Here is a 9,845-nt window from a genome sequence, read left to right as displayed (position 1 = left end):
TCACCATCTCAAATTGATTTACAGCACGCAGTGTTTATTGACAGTATTAGTAATGGACTATTCCAAGGCATGATGAGGCCTCAACAGCCTTGAGAAAAGTGCTTGAGTGGCACATTTGTTGGGGGAAGGGATGGATGGATTTCCACCCATTTGGGTGCTGGAGCAATCACTGTAACTTCACTGTGTGTCATCGAGCCCTGGGGTCTGTCTCAGCCATGGAGACAGGAGGTGCAGCAGCAGTGCTGAGTGCCAGGCAGCTTTTGCCCTGGCAAGAGAAGCTGAGATGCCCATAGGATCATTGGGAAGGGATAGGGAGTTGGGTGGCCATCATAATCCAGTAAAGATTCCTCTGCAGACTGATCCACAACCCACGTGCCCAGCTGCACACGCATTCCATGTTGGAATAAGCACTGAGGGCAAGAGCTGGCATCATTTCATGCAGCCCACCTGCCTCAATGCTGCTCCAAAGAAAGGTTTTCCAGTGACCAGTTCTAACAGTTCTGACCCTCTAAGCAGCAGGTTAGAATCAACAGACACAAAGAACCACTTATATTTTGAAAAAACGTATAAACTTGATTCCAAAAAAACTGTTTCAGTGCTTTATCTCATCATCTCACACTATGGCTTTGGTTGACCACTAGAAATGATGTTTTCTGGGAGTTCTTCACCTGCAGCAAAATGAATGGAAGAAGCGAAAAATCAACTCCTAGGAAAAAAAAAGAAAAACACAAGTAAGTTGAATTCATCTGGACTGTGTTCAGCTCCAGAAAGCTCTCAGCAGGCTGTGGGTATGACATTAGGGTTTTTTCCCTTCCAGTGGTTACACACAGGGGTAGCCAGAGCCCTGGGATGGCCAGGGAAGGGCAGGATTTGTGTGTCCTGTCATATTCTCAGGGACCTCTCTCTGCTGGGACAGGAGATGTGGGCTGATGTTCACCAGCCAGAGCAAGAGCTGGGTGGGTTTATCATGCTGAGTGAACTTTTTCAGGTTCTTCCAATTTTAAAGAAGGAATAGGTCTGAATAAGCAGTCAAATACTTACAGAGCTATTTCTCTTGAAGGTTTCTTGAAGCACTGAAAAGAAAAGAAAATAACAGTTCTGTTATCTTTCACATTTTCTGGCCATGGGGATATCGTTACAAATATTGCAAGTACATAATGCCTTCCATATGAAAATATCTAATGCTTGATTTATCTACTGGTAATTCTAAAGCAGGAGATAGTTTGTAGCAGTTTTCTAACAGTGAAAAGCAACATTATGAAATAGAATAGAAAAGGTAGAAAGAAAAACAGGACACTGCAGCAAACAATACTAATTTTTTTCCTATGAAACTAGAGCTTTCCATACCTTAAAAATTTTATCTTTTCGAGCCACAATTCCAAAAAGTATTGTGAGTGAAACCACCACTGCAGCAGCAATAACAGCCTCCGTGGGAAAAACAGGTTTTTTATCTGTCAGGAAAGAAGAGATTGGATATGTGAGAACTTAGTGCAGTCACATAACCCAGAACATTTCACAGGACTGTGGAAAGGCATTTCCCACAGCTGTCACTGCTGAGTTAACTGGTGTTCTCTCTGCTGTCTGCAGAGTGACTCTGTGTGTTAGTCCCATGGAGAGAAGAGAGCTGAGCCTGTATTTTAGTGAAGTGATGAAGAATTGAAACACCAGTTCTTGAAGAAGATCCCCCAGGCACTGTTATGCTCAGAAATAAGGCTGTCCAGAGGTACCACTGACACAGGTAACATTGCTTCCCTCACTGTGCCAGGAGTGTAGAAGTGAAAGGGGTCTGGACAGAGGTGATTTAGTGTCACCTGCCTGAGGCCCCAGCCCCCAGCCCTTGTAGTCACCTCTGGAGCACAACTCCTCTTGCCTTAAGCAGCTCTTTGGGCATGACAGAATCCTGTGGTCACAGTAAGATGCTTCACGTAAGACCTGAGGTGCTTTAAACCACACTTGAGTGTGCCCCGTCAGCATGGGAAGAGTGACATGGGATGAGCCTGCCCCAGGTCACACTTGCCAAATGCTTTTGAACAACAGGTAGAGCAGGAGAGGCCCTTCCTGGTGCTGTGGTCCCAGGCAAAGGTGCAGAGAGAGCTCCTTGCTGTTGCTGTGCCCTCAGAAATTCATGCAGGGAACTTGCCACACTCCACTTACACTTCATAATATAAACGGACCGTTGTCTTTGTAAAAGAGAACAGAGTTACTTGTAAAGCTTATTATTCAGCAGCAGCCTTGTTACCTTCAACTATGAGGTAGAAATCCCTTGTCCCACGTCCCAGGGGTGACTCCATCACACAGGTGTAGGTCCCATTGTCAGACTTCTGCACTTTCTTGATAGAGAGCCGAAAGATCTCACTGGTCTGGTACACCTCATGGTGACTTTGCTGCAGGGTCAAGCTTTGGTTGTCCTTCAGCCAGGTGCTTTGGGCTTGAGGGTTGGATTTGGAGTTGCAGGTCAGAGTAACATCTTTTTCTTCTTCCACATGGAGGGTCTCCTCTCCACTCAGCTGGGGGGGAACTGTTCATAGGTCATTAATAATGGTGCTCGTATAAACACAGAACCATTTAGGTTGGAAAAGCCTTCTCAAATTGAGTCCAGCCATTAACCCAGCACTGCCAGGGCCACCATAAAACCATGTCCCCATGTGGCACATCTTTTAAATCCCTGCAGGGATGGTGGCTCCACTGCTACCCTGGGCCCATGCCAGGACTTGATCCTTTCAGTAAAGCAAATTTCCTTAATACCCAATCTAAATCTCCTCTGGCACAACTTGAGGCTATTTCCTCTTATCACTTGTTACTTGGGAGAAGAGATTGACCCCACCTTGCTCCAACCTGTAGAATGCCCACATTTAACACAAAGTAAGTTCCCTTCACATGTCCCTCATGCTCTTTATTCAGTGGTCTAACACATCACAGTAGTGCAGCCTTTCCTGATCCCTGGGAATGAGGAGGGCAGCCAGTGGCAGAGACTGTCACTCCAGTATTTCCTCTGCCCTGACTTGTATCCTTGGGAAATAATCTAGGTGGAGGCAGGGACATACTCAGAATATCTTTCTTAAGGGCCCACCCACTCCTATAAAAGAGGCCTTAGATCAGGTCATAAGCACCACTGTGGGAAGGGAGTGTCTTAACACGTGAGTTATCTCCTAAATGCATTTTTTCTTGGTGAATACAGCATAAGGGTGCAAAACACCGCCCAGACAGAGCTGCTCAGCCCACAGCTCCATCCCACCCCCCTATTCCACACAGGAATCCACCACAGCAACTCACACTGGACATCCAGGATCACAGACACCTGCACAGACTTGTCCCGTGCCAGCCTGCACGTGAAGGTGACTCCATTGTCAGACTCATTGACTGGGGATATGCAGATGTTGCTGATGTTCACTTTATTCCCCTCTTTCAGCCCCACTTTCCCATTTCCACGGTACCAGAGCAGCTCCTCAGCCTGGCTGCTGTTGTGTACGAGGCACGAGAGAGAAATGGGAGGGCCAAGCTCTGTGGACAGGGTGAAGTCAGCAGCATGGTTGTTTACAGACAGTTGCAAACCTGCAGAAGGAGGGAAAGGACATTTAAGCATCCTAAGCCATACTCTTCCCACCAAAGCTGCCCTGCTCACTCCTCCAGCCTCAGCCTTGGAGGAGGGATGAGACTTTCACATTTCAATCTAACAGATGTTTTCAGGTGGAATGTTATTTTCTGAGACAAGAAACTGTCTTCATCTCAAAGCTCCCTCCACAGTAATTTAAAATAAAAATCAGGCTTTTGCAGCTGACTGCCAGAATACCAAGGCCTGACCTGTGACAACAAAATGTCTGAAGCCAAGAGTGACCATGTCACACCCAGCAAAAGGTCATTCCCATCCCATCACCTTCCTACTGCCAGTCACTGCTGCAGCACCACTGTGCTCACTGTTTGACACACTGTTTTTTAGCTGGAACAGGATGCCCCTGGAAGTATAAATGAGTTAATCAGCCCCTCAGCTGTATCCTGGCTGTTGCAGAGCTGCAGTTTGTCAAAGTATGTCATATCTGACACACTAAGTGAACAACAGTATGGGAAATAAATTATTGTAATGGGATGAAACTCACTACTGCAGCCTGGGCCATGGAATAATAATTAAAATTACTCAGATATAATAATTAAAAATAGCTCAGATTATAAAGGTATTAAGGTCCTATGAATATAAAGGGGTCTGAAGGTACCTGTCTGAAGGTGTACCCAGGTGGCCAAACCTATCACACTTCTCACTGCTTAGAGCAAGTTTGGAAACTGTGGCCTCATCATCCCTGCTGCAGTAATGGTGGAAAACACTGAGGTTTCCCCATTCCTTTCTCTGCTACTCTCAAGTTTTCAGACAGTCCTCTGGGGATGACCTCCAGAACACTCAAAAGCTGGGACGCTGCTGTGTCTCATCACCCAGCCCTGGGCAGTTTCAATAATTGGTGTGATGGGGCTTGGACAAAGGCAGGATGGATTTTTTTCCATTGCTTACCTGTGGCCACACATGCCAAGAAGGAAAGAGCAAGGACGGGCACTCGGCAGGGGAGGGCGAGGCTGTGGCTCCGCGCCATTCTGTGGGAGAGAGCATCACTGCATTGCTGCCTCTGCTCAGGGCTGGCAGGGGTTAATCCCTGCTGCCATCAGACACCCTGGGGAGAGCCCTCATACGGGGACAGGGTCACCAGGGAATAACCTGAGGTCATTGTTGCAGGGCATTTTCCAGTTCAGAGCAGATTCAAGGGGGTTGTATGTCTCTAATCTCCATTACATGAGTTTGTTGTCTCTGATCACCTGTCAGTCAGGGGAACCCGTCTCTGGATCAGGTAGCACTGGACTTACCTTGGGAAGAGTCTCTGGAGAGGCTGCTTCTGCTGAGAAATACACAGTTCTTTCCCCTCCTTATTTATAGGGTCAGAATTTTAATATTTTATGGTTGTTCAGTTAGAAGTGAGTCCATAAAATGGGTTCAAGGCCTCGTTCAATTCCTGGATTTCTGAGCTTCCACAACACTGAAGTATTTGCTGGGCTCTGCTGGCTGTTTTATGAGACTTGCTGAGGCAATGAGTAACTAATGAGAGAGTTCCTGCATCAGCCATAAAGACTTTCAGCCAAAAATAATACCTTATTTTTTTTTCAGCTTTCTGAGTGTTCACAGCACTGTTTCAAACCACAGGGATTTTATCCTAGATTATCCTAGAGTGGGAGTAAACTCTGATTTGTCCCTTTCTCCCCAAAGCTCCTTTGCCATATCCTCCTTTGAGTGGAAAATGAGAAAATTAACTGATTCAGACTTTGAACTGCATGCTGGCAGAGGAGAGAGCAGACACTGTCCTGCTCACCAGTGTGCAACCCCAGGCTGCTCTTGTGCTTAGCTCAGCTGTGGGCACCTCCAGCACAGAGCAAGGGGGTCTATCCCAGCTGTCCCCTCTGCAGGGACAACTGTCCCCAGGCACAGCTGAAGCACTTGGCTGCGTGTAAATCTGTCTGAGGTTGCTGTTTGCACCTCAGCAGGGCGATGGTGACATGGTTGCAAAGCACAGGGTCCTCACAGCCTTTCAAACGTGTTGTCACTGCTGCCAGTGTCCCTGCAGCACATCACTCATCAGGAATGGGCTCAGCAAAGCTATAAAGTGCATTTCATGAGCAGGAGGAGCCTGGGATGTGTCCTTGGCATTTTCTTGGCCTGTGGACGCCGTGTCTGAGCTCAGTGGCACAGAGGTGGGCAGGGAGGGCTCCTGCTCTGGGGCTGCTGCCTGCACACACAGCACAGGAGCACACAGCACTGGTTGTTTGTGGGGCTGTTGCAAACAAGGGTCACCTTTGAGTGTTTCTTAATATAACTCTTTCTGTGTTTATGGGTTTACCCTTAAAACCAACTGGGAATCATTCTCAGTTAAAGAAGTAATGTGTGTACAAAAGTCCCTTGAAGAGAGAGTTCTTAGTCCCCCTTCTAGAAAACTGTCCTGTCCTTGTAGAATTCAACTAAAAGCTGGCTTATGATTCAGTCCAAACTTCAATCCAAATGTTCTTCCTAGGAGTAAAGTGATCTTTGTGGTTTGGAATTAAGCTGAGTTGAAATAAAGAGGGATTCAAAGGAATGGACTGGGAAATGTCTCATGTGCTCCCACCACAACATGAACCAAAGTCAGGAAAGTGGAGGAAAGTCTGTGCTCCCTCTGATCACTGCACTGCATTGAGAAGAAGGAGGTGTTTGGAGTGAGGATGTACAGAAGGAAAGAGTGGAGTTTGGGAGTATTTCTTTTAATGTAGAAATTACAGTAGGGGAAAAGATTGTCAGAGAACAGCTGTTCTGGGAGGGGGTTTATTATGATGTGAGGCCCAGCGCCAGCTGGGACCTGAGTCAGATTCTGTCCCAGCAGGTCCATGACAGGCAGCTGAGGTGAGCTGAGGTTCTTCTGGAGCAATGGCAATGTCCTCTTTTGCAACGGGGTCAGGATCTGCTGAAGGAAGAGGGACTAGAAAATCAAGGTGTTACCTGGCCAGAGGCACTGAAAGGCAGCTGTTTAGACCAGGTAAGAACTACTTTCGAAATGGTTTTTTACACTTTCTTTTCATACAGGGTGTAATTAATCTTGTGGGTGTCTAATTACTGAGGTCTAGAGTTTTGTGGATTGCGTTCTCCACCTTTCCATTACGTTTTGGAGGGACATAAACCTCATGTTCCAGAATGTAAAGCAGCCACTAATGACTCAGACTGGGAGGAACCTCAGGGGGGCAGGAACTCCATAACTCCACAGCAAAGGACCCAAGGCTCACATTTGAGGTACTTGGATCTGCACTGCCAAGGCAGGATTAGACAGACCATGGGCTAGAGTCAGTGATCCACCACACCGGTTCCTGCTTGTCATCCTTATGGCAACACTGCACCAACAAACCCAGAATAAGACTTGTTAAATATGACTCTGAACAGCCTCAAAGGAATTAATTAATAAGCACCAGTCTATTCCTAGGGGTAATCCAAGCCTTAGAAACCTGAGAAGAGAAGATTTAGAACATGATAGAGATTGAGCAGAAGTTTTTTTTTTTTTCCATTAGGTCTCTTAACTTCTAACTCCAAACTTCCCAGCAGTTTGGGTTCTGTGTGGATCTCTCAGTGCCTGCAGGAGCAGGGAGAACAACTCCTAATCATCCAAACTCTCACTGGCAGATAAGATCTTGATTTGTGGAGGTTGATGGTTGCTCCTGGAGTCAGGGGCACTGCAGGATCTGCACAGACTTGTGGAAACCCAGGATGGTATCTATGGTTTTGTCAAGCAAACAAAGGCTGAAACGTGGCTGTAATCCTGCTCCAGAAAACGTGTTTCTGCAATAGTGCCTGGGGCTCTGCTCTAAGGCTGCTCCTGTCTTCCGACTCCTTGTGGTTCCCCACTTCTAATCCTTTCTTAATATGTGGTGCTACATATTTTGCAATATTTCCATTGTTGGAGGATGACTGTAACGCCCAAATCCAGTGTCTCTCCTTGCCAAATAACTGGGCTGGAAAGCGAGGCTGTCAGGGAATGCTGCTTGAACTTACTCAGCACTCCTGTTCCCTCCCACAAAACCTATTTTTCCCTAGTATAAGCATTAGGAGATGTAATGTGTCCTGATTTCTCCCAGCTTACACCCAGCATATTTCTCACTGGCAAGATGGACAGGTCTCAAGTATTTTTTTAATAAATTTATTAGTAAATCTATTTTCTGAAGATCTTTAAATAAATGTTCACATGCTGTTCCACTGAACACAGAGGAATGGTGAGTGAACTTTATCCTTGGGAAGGAATAGGAATAATTAAAGAAGCACTAAACGGTGAATCATGTGAAATTTTAAAATAGATTCAAATAAAAATAGGCATTAGTGAAGAAACAGATCCTGGGATCAATGTAGCAGAAGAGCAGCCCTCAGGAAGGTGAGGCTCCGGCACAAATGTTGGACGTGGATGCCACCTGCTGGGTACCCACCCACGGAAACTCAAAGAGCAAAGTCACCTGGGAGAGCTGGGAACCGGATGAGATCCCTATGATCACCTTGGCAGGAGCTCAGAGGCAGGAAATCCTGCAGAAGGCTGAAGCCACACTCATGACTAGGCAGGATGCTAAACCTGGTGCCTGTTTCATGCTGATGGCCAGTACAGGACATTCCTGAGCAGAATTCCCAGCTGCTTCTCCTTCAAGACTGTATTTCGCTGTGGCTGCTATACAGCCTGGCCCTCAGATATTTTTGTCTACCTAGGAACTTTCATCACCAGTGGGATTTCTTGGAAGTGCTCTGCTGGAAAACCAAGTGGTGATTTGATCTTGTGAAGTGCTGCCAAACAATATTAGCAGTTTTAACTTCCCTGCTGTGGGGTCATCCCTTGCTCCCTCCGTGAGGAATCTGCAGGGACTGAGCTGCTCCATCTTTCCAGTTCATGGGGGAGCACTTGCTGCCTGTCTTCAGCAGAAAATCACATTCCTGCCCCGTAGTTGGAAGCACTGTGGAGTGTGGTGAGCAAAAGCCACAGCTCCTGGGTAAACACGTTTTTGAGTGGCACGAGGCAGAGATGAGGAGGAGGAAAGGGAGGAGGAAGAGAAGGAAGAGGCAGGTCAGACCCAAACTCTCGAATTTGCTCACTCAGGGATGTGGAAATCAGAGCCCTCCTGGGCTGGCCCAAGGAAATGTGAAGAGTTTGTTGTTACTGGCTGCTGAGCAAATGAGCTGGTGACTCATCAGCCTTTGCCACATGCTGCTTTTACAATTGGCCTGTGGAGTTCCAGACAACTGGGCTTTTATCAGCCAGAAAGGGAAATGAGCTCAGTTACTCTGGGTAAATCCAGAGCAATTCATTTGTAGACTGAGGACTTAAAGCTATGTAATGGTGATCACTTCCAAGGCAGCCAAATTCTCTCTCGACATTTCTTCTCCCTTTTGGTTTAAGAACATCGTGACCACCAAGGTCTTTTGGCTTTTCCAGTTTAATTTTATCTGGAGTATCTTTTTGATGGATAACCCCTATTTCCTGCTTGTTCCTCTCCTAATGATTTGCAGAACAGATGAACCCCAAAAAAGAGAAGCCAATTTACTCTCCTAGGGGCTCTTCTGATGCTGTACCATACTTGGCTCACACACGAGTTTGCATTATCTGATTTTATGCACAGAGGATCCTGGAATGCAGTGAGATGAAGGAGTCATACCTCTGATGGTTCCCCTGAAAATCATTTTTATGTGCTAGACTTGGGGCTTGTGTCTCCAACAGGAAATACCAGAGCTGGAAAGCAGATGAGATACTACTGAAAAATTAAACAGGAATTGGCAGGAATCTGCTGTTGGAGATGGACACTTTAATTGTTTTATTGATTGCAAAGTGATTTTTGCAGAGCAAGGTGTCCTACCTTTAGTCCTTACCTGCGTCACAAAGGGAATTTGATGGAGGAAACCCAAAGCACTGTTTATATCTTTTCTGAGGCAATGGCTCTGCAGTCACAGCAACATGCAATGCAAACATCACACTGTCAGAACGTCTTCAATCCCCAGAGGTGCCATCTGAGCAGGCAGCTCGCTCGGGGCTGGGGAAGACGGAGGCACCAGCAGCAACACCTTGTGTGCCGTGATCCAGAACTTGTCACCGTAGAACAGCTCATGCAGGGGCGTTCGTGAGGGCAGACAGCGAGCGCGGAGAGCCGCAGGCCGCGTTGTTCCGAGGGCGGCAGGAGCCCCTGTGCCCCCGGAGCCCCGCTGCGGGGAGCCCGAGTGACTCCGCGCCGGGCCCGCAGGGGGCGCCGCGGCGCGCGGTAACACCCACCCCGTGACGTGCCGCCTCGCCGCCTCTCATTGGCCCTTCACCGCCCCCCGGGCGGCT

The 9,845-nt window shown here is 47.3% G+C and overlaps 1 protein-coding gene across 3 annotated transcripts; it reads right to left on the bottom strand.

The window, feature by feature from the left end:
* Positions 1 to 13: 13 nt before the first annotated feature.
* TMIGD1 (transmembrane and immunoglobulin domain containing 1) lies at positions 14 to 9,768 on the bottom strand. 3 transcript variants are annotated; one of them, XM_056506630.1, is made up of 7 exons: positions 9,392 to 9,768; positions 4,499 to 4,578; positions 3,274 to 3,552; positions 2,240 to 2,518; positions 1,348 to 1,451; positions 1,042 to 1,073; positions 14 to 706 (listed from the first exon to the last, which is right to left on the bottom strand). In XM_056506630.1, exons 2-7 carry the CDS (start codon positions 4,575 to 4,577, stop codon positions 700 to 702), a joined length of 780 nt encoding a protein of 259 aa, XP_056362605.1. In that variant the 5' UTR covers position 4,578; positions 9,392 to 9,768; the 3' UTR covers positions 14 to 699. The 3 variants fall into 3 exon arrangements, with proteins under 3 accessions (XP_056362605.1, XP_056362604.1, XP_056362603.1); XM_056506629.1 differs by lacking the exon at positions 9,392 to 9,768 and adding an exon at positions 4,846 to 5,265; XM_056506628.1 differs by lacking the exons at positions 14 to 706; positions 9,392 to 9,768 and adding an exon at positions 4,700 to 4,783 and having other exon boundaries at positions 1,038 to 1,073.
* Positions 9,769 to 9,845: the final 77 nt, after the last annotated feature.

This window comes from Oenanthe melanoleuca, chromosome 19 (genome assembly GCF_029582105.1).
Source record: "Oenanthe melanoleuca isolate GR-GAL-2019-014 chromosome 19, OMel1.0, whole genome shotgun sequence".
NCBI classification, from domain to species: domain Eukaryota; kingdom Metazoa; phylum Chordata; class Aves; order Passeriformes; family Muscicapidae; genus Oenanthe; species Oenanthe melanoleuca.
The sequence above is the reverse complement of the archived record's forward strand: the minus strand, read 5'-3'. Positions and strand labels throughout refer to the sequence as shown.

What these genes read in the sequence shown, in the direction of transcription:
- TMIGD1 (XM_056506628.1), bottom strand. Translation starts at nt 4,722, where the DNA reads ATGCCCTGCAACAATGACCTCAG. An exon ending in CTTGGCATGTGTGGCCACAG is followed by an intron (nt 3,553 to 4,498) that starts GTAAGCAATGGA and finishes CTCCTTCTGCAG; the next exon opens with GTTTGCAACTGTCTGTAAAC. An exon ending in TGTGATCCTGGATGTCCAGT is followed by an intron (nt 2,519 to 3,273) that starts GTGAGTTGCTGT and finishes ACCTATGAACAG; the next exon opens with TTCCCCCCCAGCTGAGTGGA.